General features: G+C 40.9%; 1 protein-coding gene across 2 annotated transcripts in view; it reads right to left on the reverse strand.

Annotated features, from left to right (window-relative positions):
* Window positions 1–23,682, reverse strand: part of TRIM36 (tripartite motif containing 36) — a 58,355-nt gene that overhangs the window by 15,520 nt on the left and 19,153 nt on the right. For both annotated transcript variants that reach the window (XM_088477726.1, XM_088477725.1), the window contains 4 exons: window positions 20,151–20,476; window positions 11,660–11,806; window positions 10,022–10,117; window positions 6,431–6,684 (listed from right to left, as the gene is read on the reverse strand). In XM_088477726.1, coding sequence (XP_088333852.1) covers window positions 6,431–6,684; window positions 10,022–10,117; window positions 11,660–11,806; window positions 20,151–20,476 — 823 coding nt within the window. The remainder of the gene's footprint in view (window positions 1–6,430; window positions 6,685–10,021; window positions 10,118–11,659; window positions 11,807–20,150; window positions 20,477–23,682) is intronic.

Below are 23,682 nucleotides of genomic sequence, written 5' to 3' on the forward strand. Positions count from 1 at the left end.
AGCGGCAAGCAAGTTAAGGTAAGTTCTGGGCTGGTACCAGCTTGGGGGCACTGCATAAGGGCAAAACAAAACTACAGGGGGCAATGTATAAAAGGGGAAAACTACAGGGGGCAATGTATAAAGGACACATACAGGGTGCACTGTATATGGGGATAACTACAGGGGGCACTGCATAATGGGCACTTTTGACTGAGCGCCAGTGGGGGAGCAGCCTGAGACCTGTCGGGCTGGACTGATAAGGGAGATACCCCTTTTCCCAGCGCACGCATAATTGCAAAGGCCCCCACCCGGCTACTTCTTGATGCCACTCAGCTGTAAAAAAATTCTGGGGAGAACACTTCAATATGTGGGAGGGGCTAATGTGAGATTTCAAGTCCCTTGGTCCAGAACTCAGAAGTTCAATCCTCCATCTGTGCACTGCATATGAGACTCATATTAATATTAGTAATTTTCTCATATTATGAGTAGGTGGTGGGTAATACTGCAGGTGGGGTTAATGAGAATGTAAGGCGGAATGGCTGTTTGCACAACACACACATTGGTCTATTGCATCTAATCCTGAGTGGTTTTTTTAATTCCTTAGTAACACAACTGGATATTCATAATCATACTCTCGTGCATACCATGCATTACTGCTCCCAATGCCATCACATGCAATAAAGATAGGCAGCTCTGCAGAAGTATATAAATCACCACAAGAGGCAGAGAATTACTCCAACATTTCAGGACTATTGCCCTTTTATCAAAAACACTAGTCCTGAAACGTTGGGATCATTCCACATCAAATCAATACAATTTCCAAAAAAATTCTACCTTATATTCTCTAATTTCAATTAAATTTGGTATAATAAATCCTGCCATAGGTGTAAAGAAAACACCCAAATCTTAGGCTGATATGTATTCTGGTTTTGAAGTTATATGCCTTAAAAACAAAATTTGTCATTTAAAAAATTGCAGTTTTAAACAGTTTTTTCAATTGCTTTTGCAGCTCACCTAATTGAGCTAGAGTTGTGCAAGATCTCATTTTAAAACTTAAGTGGAAAGACACTTCAATTAATTTGAATAGGCCTGCCTTTTACATTTCCCTGGACCACTAGAAGTTGTCCGGGTCAGGTGAGGTTTGGGTGGCCTTTAATTAGTGAAGAAAGGCAGCCTCAGTCATCCGGCCAGGCAGAGAAGAGAAGGTACAGCCCATGGGCCTGCTGCTGATCTCCACAGGTCAGAGGAGCATGGGATGAGCATGTTCTGAGCTCTGATTGCAGAAGCCCATCTCACCCCTCAGCCGTGTCTCATGGGAATTTTTTCCCAGTAGTGCATTGCTCCAGTAACTTCTGGGCTCAAATAACCCTCCAGCCACCTGCAGCCGCTACCAGGACAGTCAAAACAGCCGTGAGGACTAAGCAGTTGCACTGCACCCTGCACTCTGATTAAGCGACCGGCGCTGTCGCCATAGTCCCATAGAGGGTATGTAACAGCTGTCTATGACAACATATGGTGGCTCGCATTTATTCTGGAGAAAGTTGAAAACATTGATGAAGTAAAGAGAAAGGTGGAGTATTTCATTCAGGTGCACTTATATAAAGTTCACATTGAGCATTTAATTACATCGTTAAAAGTTATAATTCTTTATTGAAATAATTTCAAATACTGCATAGGGTTACCAATAAGGCAAAATATTAAAAGAGAGTAAAAAAACCTAAATAGATCTGTGCATAAAGAATGAATAAGAAAGTGTGTTTAAAACTTGTGGTTATCACCACTAAATATATGAATCTCTCTGAGACTGGATTTATTGTTTATTTAAAATACTCAGTCTCATATAATGTTACATATATGATTTAGCAATCTATATTAATTGCCCCATATTAACAATACCAGGTTATGTGTAAGGTATTTTCCAGCTACTGTGGTATCACACTTGATACATTACGATACAGTTGTATACAGTTATTTACAAGTCATGATGAACAGTCAAAGAAATTGAAATCAGCAACACATTGTATCATTGATGATGTGTCGAAACTGGATAATTAGCTGAGACAAGATCAGTTTAAAATTGGATCGCATCAACGCCATTTTGCGACTGGCCGCAAGACGCCATCTTGGAAATGAGATCGCAAGACTCCATTTTGCGAATGGCCGCCCAAGCGCCATTTTAGATAAACTCACACTTAAGGACATATGGCAATATTACTATTAGCATCATGCGATTGCATCTTTCACCATTTCTCATACACACATTAATATGCACAATTGCGCTGTTAACTAGTCGCATATTAGCGAATGCATAAAATCCTGTATGAAAACGCTGATTAGCTTTATGCACACGCATCTGCCCCAAGTTAACCAGCGTCTTTACATCAAACCCCGCATAATCACACATTACATGTTCACATACAAGGTTCCATAAGCTTTAAGGTATAAGATTTAAGTATGTTCATTTATTATAATTGCTGTGAAATAAAGATTATTTGGTAACTAAGGTTTTATACGTGGTAAGTAAGCCTGGTTTGGTATTGTACTGATGCGTACTCTTTCAACAGTATTCCGGTAACATCGATGTAGAGATCGCAACATGCATTCTCAACTTATGGACCGCAGAGACTTCAAGAAAAAAAATGTACATTAGATGACCAACTGTTAGGATTTGCATGAGGCGGGAAACCAGAGACCACCAGTTGTTAGAGGCTGGACTGTGTCTATTTGAACCAACCTGTTAGATGCCTTGTAACATATGTCCTCCCCTACTTCTCTATTGTGTTGTCTATTCCTGGGGGGGTATAAATATGTGTGCTCTGACCCTGGGTTTCTAGTCTTCGTGCTGAATGCTGATTGACGGGAGTTTCTTGCTGATGCCTACATCTGGTCCAGAGCGCTGCGTATGTATAACTGTACTTGGGTCTGTTTAATTCCTTTGCGCTAAATTGTACTTAGATCATAGCGTGTAACTGACTGTACTTTTACTTGAATAATACTTTGTGCTTTGGAACCACAAGTTCTAGGTCTGGAGTCTTTATTTACTGTATGACTGCGTACGCAAAATAGTGTCATCCTTAGAGGTTTATAGGCAGGATATCAGAAGGTATAGGCATGAGTGTATAGAGGTTCTAAAGCAGTATCGTTATGTGTAATACCCCTTTCAGACATACTGAGACTTCTGGGAATTTGGCTTGTCTCGGCCAAATTCCCGGGATCTCGTGTATGTCTGAAAGGTACCTACCTGGGAACACGTTCCCAGGTAGCCGTCCCTCCAATTCACCAGGGAATTTCCCAGGAGTCAAGTCCCGGGAAATTATCCTGCTCATATCTGAATGGTGCTACCCGGGAATTTTACTCCCGGGCTGCACCAAGCAGCTTTTACATTGAGAGGGCAGAGCGTCCCATAGGATGCTCAGCACTGCCACTCACCACCCCCAGCGCCGGTGGCTGTGTCGCTGTAGATCGAGTCAGCGACACAGAGGACCCAGCCGGACACCGGGGACACCCACCTGCGCTGCAGACCGCCGGCGGCTCTCTGCCATAGCAGGCCACCCGCACTCCCGCTGGACCACCAGGGCAATAAAAGAAATAAAACAAATAAATTTACTAATAAAATATGCTGCATTCTGATTGGCCGGCTGACTGCTGCACTTTGATTACATCAGCAGCAGTCGGAGAGGGGATAGGCTAGGAGGGGCAGAAAGCAAAGGAGAGGCAGGTAACATGAAAAACCCGACTTATGTCTGAAAGGGGTCTACCTGGGAATTTCCCGGGTAGACGATTTAGTGTGAAAGGGGGATCTCGACCAAATACCCGGGATTTTGCACAGGACAAATTCCAGTGTCTGAGCAGGAAATTTCCAGGGTTGTATGTCTGAAAGGGGTATTGGTGACATTCCTCCATCCAGCTGGTCCATACCCATCTTTTTCATACCAAGGGAAGCCGGATGTTTTATGGATTCCTATGGTAGATGATGTTCTGTGGAAGGTGAATCAGTTACCTCCAACAGGTCAAATGTGCACCCTTTCTGAAATGGAAATACTAAAAACAAAAATGAAATCTCCAGCCAGTTCCAACCCATCAAGTAGCAGCATCCATTTAGATCAGCAGCACCAAATGCTAATGCTCTGTTGTAAGACTTATTAAAATATGTGAAATACATAACATCATAAAAGTTTTAAGTATTGTGTCATTTGTACATAATATACAAAGGGATTGTTTAAGGAAATAAATTAAAAGTAAAGAACAGGCCTAGATAGTTCTCATTTTCATTATTTGTACAAACAGTCCAGAGTGAAAACCTCATGTGGCAGATGATCCCAAAATAAAAGTTTTCGGATTTATTAACAGTATGAACAATTTTTGAGTTTTTTTTTTTAATTCAAAAATATGGCTGCGAAAAATCAAAATTTTGATTTTAAAAATTACATTTTTTTATTTTTATTTAAACATACAGCTGTGTATCTCATGAAAGCCCATAAAAAAAGATTTACAATTAGATCTTGCCCAACTCTCTAGCTTAATTAGGTGAGCTGCAAAAGCAATTAAAAAAAAAAAAAAAAAAATATGTTAAAAGCTACAATTTGTCTGTATGATAATTTTTGTCCTTTGTTTGTGAGCAAAATAGTAATTGTCATTTGCTCCCATACATTATCAGATTTTCATTCCAACCAGATTGAACCGATATCTGACAGATAATTGTAGTGTATGCCCAGCATAAGATTTTGAATTCATCTTCACACCCAAGGCATCAAATTTCAAACCCTGTGTTAATTTGGTGTGGCATTACCAGTTGAAATAACCCTCTGCTTCTTGTGATGATTTATACACTTATGCCGTAGGTGGCACACCTGGAATATCATTTTTTTTTTCCCCAAAACAGCAGCAATCAGAAAAAATTAGATCTAGGGCAGTATTCAATTGCCAGCGACAAGCCGTTGTCGGCGAAAAGTTTTTGCCGATGATGTAGTTTCGCCTGTCAAAATCTTTCCGCCATATTCAATTGCAAAGACTTTTCGCCGGTGCAAAAAGTTTGCGCTTGTATCAAGCAGAAAAGATTCGCCTGTGAATGGAGGCAGAAAAAAAATGCAGATTTGGGGGTTTGGGGTGCAAAGTTGCGGGAACACACCTGCAGCCTAGGGACAGTCCCCCAAAAGGTAAACTGTCAAAAAAAAGGTTAAAAAAAATACTTTACAACACCACAAAAAAAGTACTTTCGTTTTGGGGGCGAAAAAAAAAAAACGAAGTTGGGCGTCAAAATTAAAAACTAGCAAAATCGACTGCAGTGGATCCCCCAAGTATGCCCAAGCTTTTTATTTTATATTTTTTTGAGTGCAGGTGCGTTTTTTTAAACACACACTTTAGCGAATTTTAACCATGCTTGCACCCATTTTCATGTATCCCAAATTTGCTGGGACTACTTATTTTTGCCAAAAAAAAAAAAAAAAAAAAAAAAAACACACAGCAAAATGCTATTCTTCACCACTTGTGCAAGAATAGCATTTAGCAGTTTTTATTGGTTAATATAAGTAGTCCCAGCAACTTTGGGGTACATGTAAATGGGTCCTAGCATATTTTAAAGATGCTAAGGTGAAGTTTTAAAAAAAATGTTAAAAATACACCTGACGCAACCACCTGCAAACTTAAAAACACCTGGGACTTACTTGGGGACCCCCCTGGAGCCTATTTCGCTAGTTTTTACGTTTGTCCCCGAACTGTAGATTTTTTTCACCCCCAAAATGAAAGTAGTTTTTTGGGGTGATCTAAAGACTTTGTGAAGCTTTTTCTAACACAGTTTACCTTTGGGGGACTGTCTCAAGGGTGCGGGGTTTTTTTTCAGAAGTTTGCACTCCAAAACCCCAATTCTGCACTTTTTTACGACTGCTATTCATGGGTGAATCATTTCGCCTGTTCCAATGCACTGACTTTCCACACCGGCAAAAACGCTTTGGAATTGAATACGGGGATAAGTATCCGAAATGAAGTCATCCGAGATACTTTTCTACGGATTTGGAATTATCGCAGCTAATATCGCAGAGTTACATAGTTGCTTGCCAAGGCCACCAAGTACACTTTATTCATATTGGCATAGCCAATAAGCACCTTAAGGGATGTGTGCAGACCAACACTTTAGGGACAGATTTTCAGTGTCTCAGCAGATTTGATTTGCAAATTTAAAGCAGCAATTATATAAAGTGCAAAGCACAATGTATTTTGCACTTCTTTTGCAGGTGAAACCAGTAAAGAAGCTTTGTAAATTTAGCCGCAAGTCAGAATTTCTCACATGCTTACTCTTCCCATCACAGTACCCAATAGAGAAATAATTTGCATACTTTTATAGTGGGACAAAATTAAATTTCAGTGGCCAGCTTTACTGCTACAACTAATTAAACAGTGTTTGGCATAACATTGCAATTTTGTAAGGGACAAAGAATTCCTAGTAGACCATCACCTGGTATGTAGCTGCTTTGCAGTTTGAACAAAGCATGAATGATCAGTTTCCTTCAAGACTTCCTGTGCGTAGCCTACCAGACCACTATTCTCCAAGAGACCTTGGTATTCCTCCATTTGTTCCTTCAATTTTCCCAGTCTCTCAGTTTGTGACTCCTGTATAGATTTCAACACAAAAGATTTCCGCTCTTCCAAAATATTAAACAACTTATCAAAGTTGTAGGTTGCTTCCTCCAAGGCTTGCACTCCATTGCTCTGAGAAGCAAGAAATAATAACAAACATTACTATAGACATTAAGCTTAATCTAACTGAAACTTGCAAATCAAATGTTTAACAACTCCGAGCCCACATATTTAAAATGGGCGTTCAAAAATAGTTTACGGAATGAGATCCAGGAGAAAATTTATTATGCCTCCAGTGTGATCTGACAAACAAGACTTGATGAGGTAAAAACGCTGACTGCAATGTAAACAATGTACAAAAATTGTAACAATTCACAGGGCTTTTAAATCTACATCAATTACTTCTAAGGTGAAACCACCCCTGGCATTTGAAATGCATTTTTACATGCAAGTAAAATTTCATATAAACCACATTGTATTTGTTTCTGTGTGTCTGATGTTAATCACAACTTATATATACAAACAAGCATTAAAATTCACAGCAGCACAAAGCAACTTAAAATGTACACAACACAAATAGGTATGGTTCATTCATCCGTTCACATCCACTTAAATAAATGCATATTAAATACAATTTTGATGCCAACATTGAAGAGTCTTTTTCTCAACCCTTTAAAATAGCAGACACTGGGGCAGATACACTAAGCCTTGGAGAGTGATAAAGTATTAACCAAAGGGCTCCTATTATTTTTCAAACATATCCTGTAACATGACAGTTAGGAGCTGATTGGTTGGTACTTTACCAAGGCTTATGGTGCGTACACACGGGACGATTAAAATGCTCAATATGAACGATAACGATATCGTCCATCGCCCGTGCATGCAGGCCAACCTGGTCGATATCAACAATCGTTGGTCGCGGGTTGGTGGTATGCTGGATGACCGATATCGATCATCCAGCACACCGGGGAGATCGTTCAGCGATATCATTATCGCTGACGGCCGTCCCGTGTGTATGCACCATTAGTGCATCTCCAATATGTGAAAGATGACCAATACTAAGAAAAATAAAACAGAGATCACTGCACATCAGTGAATTAGTTATTCCATATTTTCACTTCATTCATAATAATCAAGGATTCATTTAAAAAGGTGTCCAAAACTACCACTTTAATTCTTACATTATGCATTATTAATATACATATCTTTCTCATTTTAAAACAATTGGGTCAAAGTTGAAAAAAATAAAATTGTGAATTCTGTCTCGAGGAAGAGCCCACCTAGAGGCTTCAAATGTGTTGGCCTATTTGGACCAGTTTTGCCATCTTGAACTTCTACAAGGCACTATTCCCAGCACTAAAAGCACTTTAAAGAGCCAAAAGGAGGGTCATTCCAGAATTTCCACTCCAGTTTTACACTCTTATGGTGCATACACACAGTCAGATATTTCCTTCAGATCTGAAAGTTAACGATTTAAAAATCGTTCAGTCGTTCATGTCTGAAGGAAAATCTGACATATCTGACATGCCTGAACGATGGACGATGAACGATGCGCGTTCCCGTTTGTCAGGTAACGATATCTGACATCTGATGTGTTTGCAGTCAGACTTGGACGATTCCATTCATTTTAATGCAGTCAAAAATCATTCAATCGTTTATCTGACAAATCTGACCGTGTGTATGCTCCATTAAGTGTATATCTGGTACAGTTTGAATACGGCTTTTGTCATTCACGTTTTAATTTTTGAATCATAAAAATATTTATGATTTACAAAAGATAATGCACTATGTATCTGTTCCACCATATGTTGTGTATGAGAATACCTACTGCTAAGGTGGAGGAGCAATACGAACAAGCTTGCTCTACCAGTTTCACACAACTGCTACTTGAAATCTTCATATCAGTAAGTTTCCAAATCAAAAGTGCTGCTACACGGAATAATTGCTTCACTTTATACATGTTGAACTATTAATTTTGTGTATTAAACTTATTTTATTTACTTATTTATTCAACTTTGAGCCAATCACTTACAAAATTGACACGACTGGGTCATACAGCATGAAATTGTGGCGTTTGGTCCATGCAATATGCAAAATAAACAATCACGAAGAGACTGGCAGACAATTTTTTAGGGTAGCGTTTTCCCATATGTTGTGTCTGAAGGTTAGAGTGAGCGCCAAAGAGTACTACCCATACTATCTTGTTTATGGTTTAAGGGTAGAGCTGTGGTATGCTCCGGCTGCAAGCACAACCAGTAAGGCCAGTACCACCCTCTAAACCAGGGCTTGACAAATGTTTCTAAAACTTAGGAGCCAGGATGAAAGTGTAGGAGCCAGAACCCCCTTCCCCCCGGGAAGCATTACTGAGCACTTACGTCCCTGACAACCAACCCCCATGGCCACACCAGTAACTGTGTGCCCCAGTAGGAAATCCCCCCTCTGCAGTGCCCCCCAGAAGTTCCACCCCCCTATGCATTGCCCCAGTAGCAGTGCCCCCTATGCAGTGACCCCAGTAGTAGACCCACTATGCATTTCCCCTAGTAGTGGCCCCCCCATAGTGTCCCCAGTAGCGGCCACCCCCACCTATGCAGTGTCTCTACAGTAGTGGCCATCCCCACCTATGCAGTGTCCCTACAGTAGCGGCCATCCCCCCCTATGCAGTGTCCCTACAGTAGCGGCCACCCCCACCTATGCAGTGTCCCTATAGTAGCGGCAATTGCCCCTATACAGTGCCCCTTAAAAAAAAAAAAAAAACACGGAACTTACCTGATCCTTGCTCCTGCCGACGACCGCCGCTGTCCGCTCCTCCTGGCCGCTCTGTCAGGACATCTCTCCCAACCTGCTGCTGGGTGAGCCAGAAGGTGGAGCTCATGAGTGAGCTCCAGCCGGCTCACTCCGTGAACGAAGCAGCAGCCAATGAGAGTGTGACAGACTCATCGGCTGCCATAACAAATATACAGCCGCCGCTGACGGCTGTATGTTTGTTACTCTGTAGTGCGGACCGCGCTTGCGGTCTGCACTACAGGACCCGGGGGTTGCTGAAAACCTGGTCGCCAGGCAGCCAAATCTGGGTCATCATGGCGACCTGGCCCCCGGGTTTTGTCGAGCCCTGCTCTATACCCACTTTATATGCACCTTCCTGTATCTATGCTGAACAGAAAGCTTTAAAAAAAAACAGCACAATAAGCCTGGTGCCAAGCAAACTTAGTTACTTCTCGAACGGATTGTAAGCTCCCACGAGCAAGGCCCTCTCTCGTCTGCTCCCACCTCATCGTTCTTACTGATCATGAAAGAAAGTTAAATGCTAAAAATCATGCATTCATGCTTGCATGTCCTGTATTTTGCCTGTTTCCTCTATATCCAATATGCTTTTACATCCTCTCTGTACCCAACTGCAGAATTTAGTAGCACCATAAAAACCACCATTCACTTTCCTCGCACAGTAGTTTTTGCTCTTTATTGTGCTTACCTCTGTCCGATTAATTAAAACTTCCAGTTCAGATATTTGTGTCCTTACTTGGGTTTCCTTGCTAATGAGAAAGCCAATACCCTTTGTTAGCTTTTCCTGTAGGTTACAGTAAATATAAAATTACTACAAAAGTTTAAGTCAAAGAGCTAGTAATTAGCATTGCCAATTTACATACGTAGCAGGAGCTCATAAAAATCGCAAAATCTTTTAAATAAAGCTGTGACTGTGGGAAAACAAAAGATCTTCTGGGAATCCATCCCTTGAGAACAGACTATTAGAAAGGAGCAAAAATTGTGGGATTCCCAGATGTGGATTGGCTGAATGAAAATATATAAATAATTAAAATATATATTTTTTTTTTTATTAAAAGAAAACAACAAACTCTAGAACTGCAAGTCTAATCTTCACCTACAACAACCCATATTTGCAATCATGCTGTATATGCTCACCAGTATTCCATTACCCCTAGGTCTTACGAAATAGCGCAGATTTATCCTAAATTGGGTCAAATATTACCATGAAAAACACAGGGGGAATTAAATTTCCCACGATAATTTTTTGTTCGGTAAAAACGGGACTTTGTATGGCCTGAAAAAATAAATTATGGCAATTACCCTCTGCTTTTACCACACAAAAAAATTCCCATTTTTGGGCGAAATCACATAGGAGCCAGGATAAATTGCCGGATCCATGCGTTTTCGCGATTGTGGCAGGGGAAAAAAAAAAAAAAAAAAACTGCACTTATTGAACATTTTGTTTCACCTGCCACCAGTGTTGGTGCCAGCTTCCTGTCAGCAGCCCAGCATACACTGCTGTCAGCAGTGGGACAAGGGAGACTGCTGCAGCTAAGCAGCAGTCTTCTCTGCGTCGGGTGCGATCAGATTGATCGCGGCCCCCTGGATCTGCTCCTGGCTGAGGGGCTCGCAGAGTCCCCCTCAGCAAGGCAGTTTCCCCGCCTAAGGAGGTGTGGCCCACGCCTTCCGTGATTAGGCCACGCCCTGATAAATTCCTAGTCTTTAGGGGTAATTGAATTAGACAGGAGGATCAATTAGCCGGCGGCAAAGTACCGCAGCTAATTGAATACCCCCACAGAGTCAATAACAGATGACAAATGGTATCCAAAACATAAAAAGGCAGAATAGTCATGTATAATCCGAAAAAGTAGAAGACAGCAACAATTGAGTGCAGCGGTCATGGCTGGCAGCGGATAAGGGTCATCAATAAACAGGCCAAGGTCAGGGCTGTAGGTAGACAAGGTTGGTCAAAAACAACAGACAAATCAGAAACAGGGCATAGTGCCCAAGCAAGCTAAAACTAGAAGAGGCAATAAGATTGTGCGAATGACAGCCTTATAAAGCCACCTGGATCCTTTCCCAATAAGCTCAGCCATCACAATGCTGATCAGTAAAGTTAAGCGATGTCAAGGCAACCAGTGTAAACAGTGGAATCAAGTTGAGATGTAGGTGAATGTGATCTGTTCAGTTTCTATCACAACCTCTGCTCATATTCCTGACAACCACACCCTAGACATTGTTTGTGTACAGGTTATGTTATTCAGACAAAAATTTTAAACAGTTTAGTTGCTGAATAATGCAAGTAATATACTGACCATATTTGCAGCGAGTGGGAGAAGCTTACCTTCAGTGTTCTGTAGGCATTACTCATTGTGGTCACTCTGTGGTTTGCATGTGCACCTGCAAGTTTACACAAGTGACAAACCGGCCTCCTGCAGATTTCACAGTACATATTCACCTTTTCTGCCTCGTGCTCTGGACACATGAGCACCTGGAAAATGAGCAGATTGAGTCACACACACACAGACATTGGTGCCTTCAAATCTATGCAATTTGCATCTGCAACGTGACATTTGATTATTTCCTTTATCATAAATGGTGAAAATATACTGAGTTACTTTGGTGATTAAGACAAAAAAAACACTATGTCCAAAGCATATTAGGGTTACAGTAAAAGTAATTAGGCTATTGGTGCTACCATCTTTGCTTTATGGTTTCAAGTTTGATGCACACCACTGTCTATGGGTAAAGTAATCTGCCTTATAAGTATATATACAGATTTGTCCTCATACACTTAAACTCAAAATAGCCATGGGGTACCAGGTCCCGTGTGAATCTACTAGTGCAGAGCATCTTTTTTATCTGGAAGATGCGAATAAGTCGCACCAGGAGACTGCACTAATTCATTTGATATGCATATCTGTGTGCGACTGAATCTGTATGCGAAGCACAATGAAACTTGGCGTGGAAAAAAAAAGAAGCACAATGAAACTTGGCGTGGAAAAAAAAAGCTTCAGTGCAGTCTCCTGGTGCACCTTAGTTGCATTGTGACGATGGCGTATTTTCGGGCAAAAAAGATGCTTGGCGCTAGCAGAGACGCACAGGACTGGCACAACAATAAGGGCTGTTTGGCGTGACTTCAGCAATAGTGTATGAGGACACATCCGTAGGTTATACGGAAACAGTATGGATTTATTCTAATTACTTCAAATTTTTATTTTTCCTTAAATATAGTATACTAGGCTATTCTGCTTATCCAACTACTTCCCACCTGCTCCCCCCATAATACTTTTTGCCATATCCATATGATAAAAGCATTCTAAGGGTAATTAAAATCATCTCCAACTTTGATTTGCATACTAGCAAACAAAACAAAAGGTTGACAAAGTTTACACAATGGGCAGCCTGCCATACTTCTGCCACTCTTGGAGTTACGTCATCTTGCTACACATCTGGGCATTCATGAAGTCAACCAACCAATAAATGCGGTCCACATTAAATTACTGCTACGTGTCTTCCCTTCCTAAGCTCAAAAATACAGCATTGAAATTTTAACGTGTATAGTTCAGGTAAAAATAACACTGTACTAAATAAAGAGTTTGACAGGATAAAAACTACACAGCAACAGTTGTCTAACAATGAACTGCAATTCTTCCACTCTAGTTTGTATACCCTGCTATATTTATCAGCAATTTTACATATATGGTACAGATAACTCCAGCCGTTTATCTGCATTCTATGATCCACTAACGCTATGAAAAGCAATAATGGACTCTGATCAGAATATAGAAGAGTGGTGTGCTACTTGTTTTTTTAAAAAAAAAAGGATTTTTTGGCTATATTTTGTATACTTGTCCAACATATAGGATTACTCAATCATTATGGAATCCATATACGGTTAAGCACCTCTATGTATTAAATGGTTACTGGAGTACTAACGGAAAAGATTCTAAAATTAGCTATATTCGCCTGAAGTACACAGGACAGGAATTTGCAGCACATTCTTTCCCTACAGAGGAATCACTCAAACCCCATTGTTGGTTCTAAAAGTTTCTGGATATTATTTTATGTATCAAGCAGTATAAACTGTGGAGAAGTGGATCAGTGGAGAATTTGCCCATAGCACCCAATCAGCCCCTACCTATTTAATAGGCTGTACTTGATAAATGCTACTTCAAAGCTGATTGCTTGCTACAGGCAACTACTCCATTGGTCCACTTCCCCACGCTTCTCCCTGCTTGATACATAAGCCACAAAGTTGCCTATATTTTCAAAACTTGTGACAGTTGCTTAGCTGCAAGAAATATTAGGGGGTAGGTTTTTAAGTGGATGTGACTATGCAAAATAGTGGTTGCCTTAAAAGGAGATTAACTGCTAAACAAATCCAGCCTAGACACCATCCACCGTCTTACTACAATGAAGCAAGGTAGGGAACGGTTAGGCAGGTCCGGTTTTGCACCAGTGTGCTTTTATTTTTTTTTCCCCACTTACACATGAGATATTTTATTTTGTGTGGCACATTAAAAACAGCAAGCAGAACAGATTGACGGAAAACTATTGTGTACAGCCATACACCTAAGGTCACCCAGAAGTCACACTTAGGCCGGGTACACCATCAGGAGATATATTGGACGATAGATCGTTCCAACGCAGATTGCGTTATATGGATGATGTACAGCTCCAGTGTGTACCTGCCACCGTGCATTACAGTGCAACGTCGTCCCATCTGATGTGCTGCACGTCAGATGGGATGACACCGCTGACGGCATGCAGGTGAATGCGCGATGGATGGGTATATTGCACAGCTGAACCCTGGATCTTGCAGTGTGTACAGCCACCCGATATATCCTTCCATCGGATTTTGGGTCGGCTGGGATACACGTCGTTCTGATGCGTGCCAGGCCTAAGGGGTCAATCCAATTAGGTGCGAGTTGGATACTACGATCCATTCTCACAGCGAACTCGCACAGTGAATTCCAGTTGCAATCCAACTCACTTTTTTTGTGTGCACCCACCTGAGCAGGTAAAAGGTAGAGAAAATCTTTAGTTTATTTTACCTTTTCAGTCAGGACAGGTGCATAACCTCTGGTACAACCATCCCAATGAATAATAATGCACTTGGAAGGGTTTAAATAGCATAATTTTTCAGGTGAATTTCTCTAGAAATCTCAAAAGGGTTAAATAATGTGGGACAGGTATGTGGAGGTGTAAATGATGTGGGACAGGTATGTGGAGGTGTAAATGATGTGGGACAGGTATGTGAAGGTGTAAATAATGTGGGACAGGTATGTGGTGGTGTAAATGTGGGACAGGTATGTGAAGGTGTAAATAATGTGGGACAGGTATGTGAAGGTGTAAATAATGTGGGACAGGTATGTGGAGGTGTAAATGATGTGGGACAGGTATGTGGAGGTGTAAATGATGTGGGACAGGTATGTGGAGGTGTAAATGATGTGGGACAGGTACGTGAAGGTGTAATTGATGTGGGACGGTTGGGTACGTGAAGGTGTATTGATGGAAGACGGTTTTTTTGAATTAGCAGATGAGGTGTAAAAGTGTATATTTTTGACTTTTTACCAACTTGTATAAAACACTGCAAAATCACTGTAAGAGGATTTTCCTGTACCCCAAAATACTGGAGAGACTAAAATTTGATGAAAAACACTTGCTAGCCATTATTAATCAACCATTAAAAAGTACAAAAATAAGCCATTTGATACCTTTACAAAAAAAAAAAAAAAAATTCCAGCACTTTCCTTATGGCCTTTAACAGCCTTCTATATGGTCCTGCTATCTCAGTTATACATTTTTGGGGTTACAGGATAGTTCCCCACTTTTTCATGCTCTTCTCCCAGTTTACATTTTGTACAAACTTTGCACACTCATCAAGAGTAGCGTAAACTGGCATTACAAATTGGATTGTGCGTTTCTCAGGAGCACACAGTGAGAAAAGTGTGAGTTTCAAGAAACAAACTTCCATTTATAAAATTTGCACATAATGGGTTTGAGCCCTAAGTTATTTCCTTTAGCTTTTAAAAAAGTTTGCCCTACATTATTAGAATACCTGCTGTGGCAGAGACTCAGGTGCCACAACTCAAGACGTTACAAGGCGGCCTAGATCCTGGGACAACCCATAGTTTCAGGCTCAAACCTGGGTGTAGTCCATAATCGGTTTTATCCTGGCGGCAGTGTATGGGCTCCACCTCAATCACTTCAGGAAGTAACTTCTCTATTTAGCCAGGCTTGATGTTTAAATCAGTGCTCCTGACGCCAGCAATTGGGCAGGTGATAGTGCCAGATAGGCTGTACAACTGGTCCAGAGCAGTGTAAGGGGTTGTAAAGGACCAACAGGCTGTGCACTGCATGTGACTGCTGGGAATAATGCTCACACACAGCTTGTAAAACTGCCTGCATCCGTGCAATGACCAATTTATGCATGCCCACAAAACAGCATTTAACCGGTCAGACACACTTGCGTTTTTCTAAACCTCCTGTTACCACCCCCAAACACCACCTGTCACTTCGCGAATGGTTCCTCTATACAAATCAAATCGCTGCACGTGCGCAGTATGGCAATCCCACATGCGCATTAGCAAACAAATGCTCAATTTGCAAAAAATATCGGCTGTGTGTAATCTCTGAATCAGGTCCACTCCACGATCCATTATCCTATATATTGTTTCGACGCGGAACGATAGATTGTTCACATCGTAGAGAGAGTATAGCTAATTAATCGTTCATTGCATCGTCCCATCTGCTGTGCTGCACAACAGATGGGATTCCACAGGCGACGCGGTGTAATATGCAGCATGTAACGATACATCGCACAGTCGTACACCGAATCGTGTAATGTGTACAGCAAAGCGATGCATCATCACATCACCACACTGCATAGTCATATAGCGTGTACTCAGCTTTAAAAAGATCTGCCAGCTATATAAAAGACTATGTAGCAAGCTATTTATTTTTATTTTTTTTTTTAACATAAAATGATGCAGAAACTGCAGTTTCTGCATCATTTTATGTATTGTTCCTATGTACTAAAAGCACAATGCAGAAGATTTCACAGAATTCTCCAACAAAGTGCTAATTAGCACTCCAGATCGCAGTCCCCATTATTATCAATGAGGACTACGAACCGACCCCTATGTACTAAACTCCAAAAAGAGAAAGCTTCTATGAACTAGTATAAGCCTATGGAGAGAATTTTTCCATCTCTCTTACACCCCCCGGCTGGCTTTAGAAGCAGACACTGTGCAAAAGCACAGTGTCAGCTTCCCCTAGAGAATTCTTTCACTTCTGTGATAGACTTCTCCTAAATGCCGGGGATATAAAACTCACAGGAACAGCAGTTCCCCTTTGTACAAAGCTGGGATATTTTCAGTAAAAATATCCCCTGCGAGTTGGATACATAATAATCGCGGCAGTACCGCAATTATTAGTACATAGACCCCCAAAACTGGTACCAAACAAAAACATAATAATAACAACATAAAAGTGCAGGAAAGTCGACCGAAACAGATTTTTTTCAACAATTGTGTAGTGTGATTATATTTGTAGAATCACCAGATACATTAATATATTATTTTGAATCCATCAAGTATCTGTATTTTAAAAACACTGGAGGACAGATGGTTCAACTAGACAAAGAAATATAATACTCACACAAATGGGAATGATCTCACCAAGGATCATATACAAACCTCTAAAATTATATTGCGACATATGGGAACACACTTTACCTCTGACATAATCCTTTACTGTAGGCACTAATGTTACATTGGTTACAATTTATGACCAGTATATTGCATCAAGAAAGCTTTGAAAGTGTTTCACACAACACTAGTTTTACACACCTTACCGGTAATTTGCCCTTAAAGTACAAAAGTCACAGACTTCCAGGAACAGTTAGTTACATTTTCCCTATCTTAACTGTTCTATAAACGTATAATTCAAGTTCTCACTCAACATGAAATCTAAGGCAAAGACAGTACCTGGGTCACGTTACCCTTTCTATCACAATAAAAATAAATGGTATTCACAGTCTTTCCTCAGGATTATAGAACAGCAGCGGAAAAATAAAAACAAGATCTGTGTTGTGAGTGGCCATCTACATTACTCATCCACTGACCTCAGAGAGGTAAGAGATTAAGGGGTCTATTTACTAAGCAGTGATGAGAGAGTGAAAAGTGATAAGGTGCCAGCCAATCAGCTCCCAACTGTCATTTTTCAAACACAGCCTGTGAGATGACAGTTGGGAGCTGATTGGCTGGCACCTTATCACTTTTCACTCTGTCTCTTATCACCGCTTAGCAAATAGACCCCATAATCATCTAGTCCACTTTACATGAGGCTCCTTATACCCCCTTTTACACCAGAGCAAAAACCTGGATCTACCCGGGTCGCAGCTCAGTGTAAAAAGGGTCCCTGAAAAATAACCCAGGTCAAGTGACCCGGCAATCCAACCCAGGTAGCTACCAGGGTCGGACCTGGGTAATGGTGTAGTGTAAACCGCACAACCCGGGTTATCTGACATGAATCATACCTAAAATGAGCGGATTGGTGGTTGTGGAGGGAATCGGTATGAAATACCGCCGGCTGCAGGGCCGACGGTTTGATTCCCGGCAGCCCGACAGAAGGACAGATCCCAGCAGCTGCAGCCTGACAGCACTGGAAATCCCGATCGTCCTCAGGTAAGTATATACTAACCTAACCCTCCTTAGGGGTGCCTAACCCTAACCTCCTCCCTGTAAGTGCCTAACCCTCCCCCTCCCCTCACCCTAAGTCTCCCTGGGGGGGGGTGCCTAACCCTAAATCCCCCCTGGGTGCCCTAAACCTAACCCAACCCTACGCCGGGATAAAGCAGTCGTGATCCCGACAGCCGGCTTCCGTCAGCCGGTTTCCCGATTGCATCCCTTGTGGAGCAGTCACCTCCCACTTTTTGACCTCCCAAGTTTAGAAGGGCAGACCCAGGTTCAGTGTCAACAGGGCTGACCTGAGATCGATGAGATCGATGGTGCTGTGTAAACGGTGTCTGACCTGGGTTGGAACCATGTCTGAAAACCCAGGTTGGAGCCGGGTTTTTGGTGGAAAAGAGGTAATAGAAATGCATACATCAATGGGAGTGCCACACTGCAATGAAGAGGTACACTATATGGACATAATTTGAATGCCTGACCATTACGCCAAACAGAAGCATTATTCGTCACTCCATGTTTCCACAGTCCAGTGTCTGTGTGCTGTACACCACTGCATCAGACTTGCTGTTGTGAGGCTTGCATGCAGCTGCTCGGCCCTGGAAATCCAATCAATTAAGCTCCCGTTGCACAGTTTGTGCGCTTACATTAACGCCAGTGGAATTTTGGAACTCTTCAGCTATGGAATCAGCAGAGAATTGGCAACTTTTACATACCATGTGCCTCAGCAGTCGTTCCGCGTCGAGGCTGAGTTGCTGTTGTTCCTAAACACTTCCACTTTCTAATAATATCCACGGCCAATTTTGTATCCTAAATATTTGCAAATGGAGACTGCATGTCTAGGTGCTTGATTTTATATACTTGTTGCAACGGGTCTGATTGAAACACCTCAATTCAGTAATTAACAGGTGTGACCAAATACTTTTGTCCATATAGTGTATAACGGTGTAAAGCACCTAGATGGCTAGTTACCCTTCTGATGCAAATCTCCTATTCGCTAATCATCAACGTTATATAAGCACACAGGGATGCTAATCTAAAAAACACAAATTTTAAAAAAGGACTTAAAAGTAGTGTTTAGGTATTCTACTTTAAAATGTGAATAAATGCAGGCTGAAAATGAGACAGACAACTGCAACAGTCCCTCCTTTGCATTCCCTAGCATGGTATTTTAATTTTAAATGTTTTGTTATGTTCCCAAGCAACAGTCAGCATAGATATTACACATAGCTGTCTCAGAATGCATGCTGTCAGTATGTATCAATGCCAATGGGGATGAGAAAGTGGATGAAAGGCAACAACAGGCACGCTAGACTCAAACATAACTTGTAGACTTTAGAATGGACACAACTTATGTTTGTTTCATATAAAGACAAAACAGTATATCCAAATTGGAAAAACCAGACCTGGGCCAAATAAGATTTCATAAAAGTTATGCTATGTGTAACAGATCTAAACAGAACACATCTACATAAGGGGTTAATCATATGTACTTGACCGATATTAAGAGGTTTTAATCCAAATCACTATTGTCCCTCACATTGTTTACCACTGATTAGCTTCCCTAATCACAACCCATTTTTGTAATCCCAGTATCCAGGATTGAATTACAAAAAGATAGCCTTACATTTTTTTGACAGATATCCCAGAAAAGCAGGTCATCTGATTTATTGCTGTGCGTCTGGCCAAACTGGCCACAAATTTCACCATTGGGACATCAGGCCAACTGTCTTACACTGCCCATGTGCTGGTAAGCGTTAGGGTCTTCACAGGAAATTGTGAGATTTCATTACAAGAGAGATAACTCACACATTGGTTGAGTGTGTGTATATTTTATATATATATATATATATATATATATATATATATATATATTTTTATATTCTCATGACTAAACTAGTTTCTCTAAAATGATGTATTCATTAGCAGTTTGGCCAGCAGCGAAGAGGTTGCAGCTAGACAGCCATATAACAAATACATACAACTTTAATGAACCATCTGGTTCAGAAACCTCTATTGTAACTAACATAGAAATTAAACTCTGACCCTCTTAAATAATGTCTTCTCCACCAGGTTTTAAATTACATAAGTGCATAAAATATCATTTGGAATGCTGCAGGTTGTGTTAGGATTACTCACTTTTGGCCTGAAGTTAGTTGTAGGTCCAACATATTCATGCTGGGCTTTGATTGTTCCCCAGGGATGGTGAATCTTGAAGCACTCATTGCAGTAGCTGGCCTTACAATCCATGCAGCTTTTTGTGGACTCTTGGGCTGGAGGTTTGCAAAGGTCGCACATAATTGCAGTTGCAGCACGAGCTGCCTGTCTGTAGCGTTCAACAATAGTCTCCAAGGTAAAGTTCCGAAAAAGGCCATTAATGCCACGTTCTCCAAGGTCTATATCATGTAAACATCCAGGACATGAGAGGGTAGTAATCCTCGGAGTCAAAGAATTGCGCTTTGACCCTATAAAGATCATACATTTTGGTTAATAAAGAGAATCAAGAACAATGTGCAATTGCCGAACCATGAATACTACAGTCAGGGCAGCGTATATATACACACAATGCAAGAACACATTTACACTGTATACACAAGCATGCTAGCATATGGCCATCCTGGAGATGTTCAGACTATGCTTCCAACGTCAGACAAGCATATACCCAATATAGGCGGTCATAGCAATTAAGCAGGATACTATTATGGAAACGTCACACTCTGCAAGTTGCTTCAGTGGGCTCTGACATTGCAAAGTTCTAGTTATTCCATGCACCAAGGACAGCCCATGAATACACACTTGCCAATGTAGATCCGATAATTTATCATAGATGGATGCTACAATGTTAAGTCAATTTCGATTGGCCATGAAAAACAGACTGTAAATCTAAACTGCTAATTTTCTCTGTACACTATATACACTTAACACACACATTCTTAGAGTATTATGAATTCATGGATAGTTAAACACAAATACTAAAGTACATACGGGGCTAAATACATATACAAACCTTTGTGGTGTTGGTCAAATACAATTTTTATTTTTTAGAAAATTGCACTATGCCTTAAACAGGTTCATACTGACAACTCTCCAGTATGAAACATGGCCTATAAAACAACCAAAATGTACATCCAGATTAAAAGTGTAACAATACGGGAGATTACAACTGGCATATACAATGAATACAAGTTCGTGCAATATCCATCAAGCACATCCTTTCGTGCGCCTGAAGAAGTTAATCCCTAGCAGTTTCATAGAGAGAGCGAGGAGTGGGAGCCAGTAAAAGTTATTTCCACATTGGTGTAGGTCTATCATAATACTGGCACAATAATTGAACATTATATATTCTATGGGGAAAATCAGAGATTAACTTCTATATGTACTAGTATTTTGGACCAGTCATTCGCTGGGTCGCAATTATGCATGAAAAATTTGTGTGTGTGTGTATCCAACTGACGGCAGTCACACATTGCATGTCATTATGGACATAAGCGGAATGGATCTGCAGACGCGTGCTTCAGTAGCCAGGAAACGGAAAATAGTGGATAGGCATACATACATACATACATACTTACTTCCTGGATGGTCTCCACCACTAGTCTATGTAGACTGGTGCTAATGAAAGGAGTAACAAAAAAATAATAAAAAAAAAAAAAAAAAAAAAATACCTTTACTAATACAGTAACTACATTACAGTTGGACTGAACTCTGACCCATCTCACCAGTGATATCAGCGCCTGAGAGTTCCGACACCTATTCCCAATTGTTCTATAGATAACAGAACTGACCCAATCAGACCATTTAACAGTCAATGCTAGCCTCAACTACATAATCCAAATAAGTTTACAAAACTCCTGCAGAAGTACATAAGTATTTAGGAAAACCCGACCCACATCCTGCAAATTAACTTGTAAATCCTGCAACCCAGTGAATCTCTCTACATACAACACACTTTTACCATTACAGAATTAGTGGAAGGTGAGAGTGGCTCCAGTAACTCATGGGATGAACGGCTAAAGCTATCCACCTATCAGAAATCTTAGTGGCACATGTACACAGAGAACAAAGACTTCACTTGTGCAGCAACACAAAGACATCAGTGCTGGACAGACGTGCCATCCCATTTATGGAGCTCTGCTGAGTAGCACCATGAAATGGCCATTTGTTAAACATACTGTATAACCACTGGAACCTATGGTTGGTTTTCTAAGTTTCCCATTCAAGAACTGCACCACAAATAAAGTAATCCACATGTTGCTAAACTGCAGGTCTTTAACCAACGGTGCAAGACAGTATGTACAACCATCTTTCAAACAGTCATTTCTGCAAGATGTAGGGCCACTGAACGCTCAAATGAAGTACCATAAGTCACCCTTGACATAATGCTGCTATATGAAACCATGGGCAGAGATTAGAGCCTAGTTTGTTTGGGACTCAGTTGAGATCCCGGCCCTCAGAATGCAGACGGAATCCTGACACCAGTATCCCGACAGTAAGTATTGGGGCTAGAAGGAGAGTTAGGGGTAGGCACTAGGAGGGAGGTTAGATTTAGGATTCTTACCAACAGGTGTCAATATCCTAACCCAGTCGGGCTGTCGGCGTCAGGATTCTGCTAACAGCCAGGATCCAGAGTGCCGGCATCCTATACACAACATGTTTGTTTAATGACACTTATTTTAAGCCTCTACAGACTGAGACTCTTGATTTCAAGGCAAGTCATGTTTCCAGGTAGCAACGCAAATGTAATAGCCTGCAAGTTGCGGGCACCAGCATGCTTTAAGTTGCTTCTGCGTTGACACTTTAAAACTAGGGGCTAAATGTCTGAAATAGCACTGGTGCCTGCGACTCGCAGGCTGTTACATTTGGGCCAGTATGTGTTTTGATCAACTATAGGTCTTCTGATTATCATCTGCATGCACAAAATAATGTTAGTTCGTAAGGAAAATATCTGCTACGTATTTGCCACTGCCAACCTGCTATAACGCAATTCAGTGAATCGTTTAGTCACATCCATGTTCCACTCACTTCACTGGAAAAGTGGGCTCCTCTACCAGGAGTCTGGAGGAAATCACAGAAAACTTGTCTCACGGACACTCCAGCAGAGTTGGCAAGTATGCCAGAGCACCACTAGAACACAGACTTAAGTTATACTGGCAGATGTGGGGACATGACTACCATTGTGTGAGACATGGTCCAATTGAAGATTAAAGTGATATGTTTCTGTGAATCTGTATTTATAACCAAGTCAGGTAAATAAGGTTGCATGCATATTATCACTGATAGTTTCTTAAAGGGCCATTTAACCTACAACTGTTGCCTTATATAAAAAGGAGCATAAAAGAAAAGGTTTATAAACATTTAATACCTTGACATAAAATATATGGCAGGGTATTACAGATTATATATTAGTTTATGTTCCACCTGTACTCTGTATTCACAAATGTCAGACAAAAATAGGCTGCTATGCACAAAAATCTTCCAATTAGTTTTCGCTCAAATAATTTCAGTTCTCAAACTCTCGACATTTTTACATACATGTGTCTGATGTAATTAGCAGCTCTTTTACACAGGGTAACATGTAGGTTAGTGGAACTTTAAGATACTCAAAACAAAATTAGAATTTCACAACATTTAACGGTTTGTGTTGAACAAATGCATGCATACACCAAAGAGT

This window comes from Taudactylus pleione, unplaced genomic scaffold (assembly GCF_031769625.1).
Source record: "Taudactylus pleione unplaced genomic scaffold, aTauple2 ptg000202l, whole genome shotgun sequence".
In the NCBI taxonomy this organism is placed as follows: domain Eukaryota; kingdom Metazoa; phylum Chordata; class Amphibia; order Anura; family Myobatrachidae; genus Taudactylus; species Taudactylus pleione.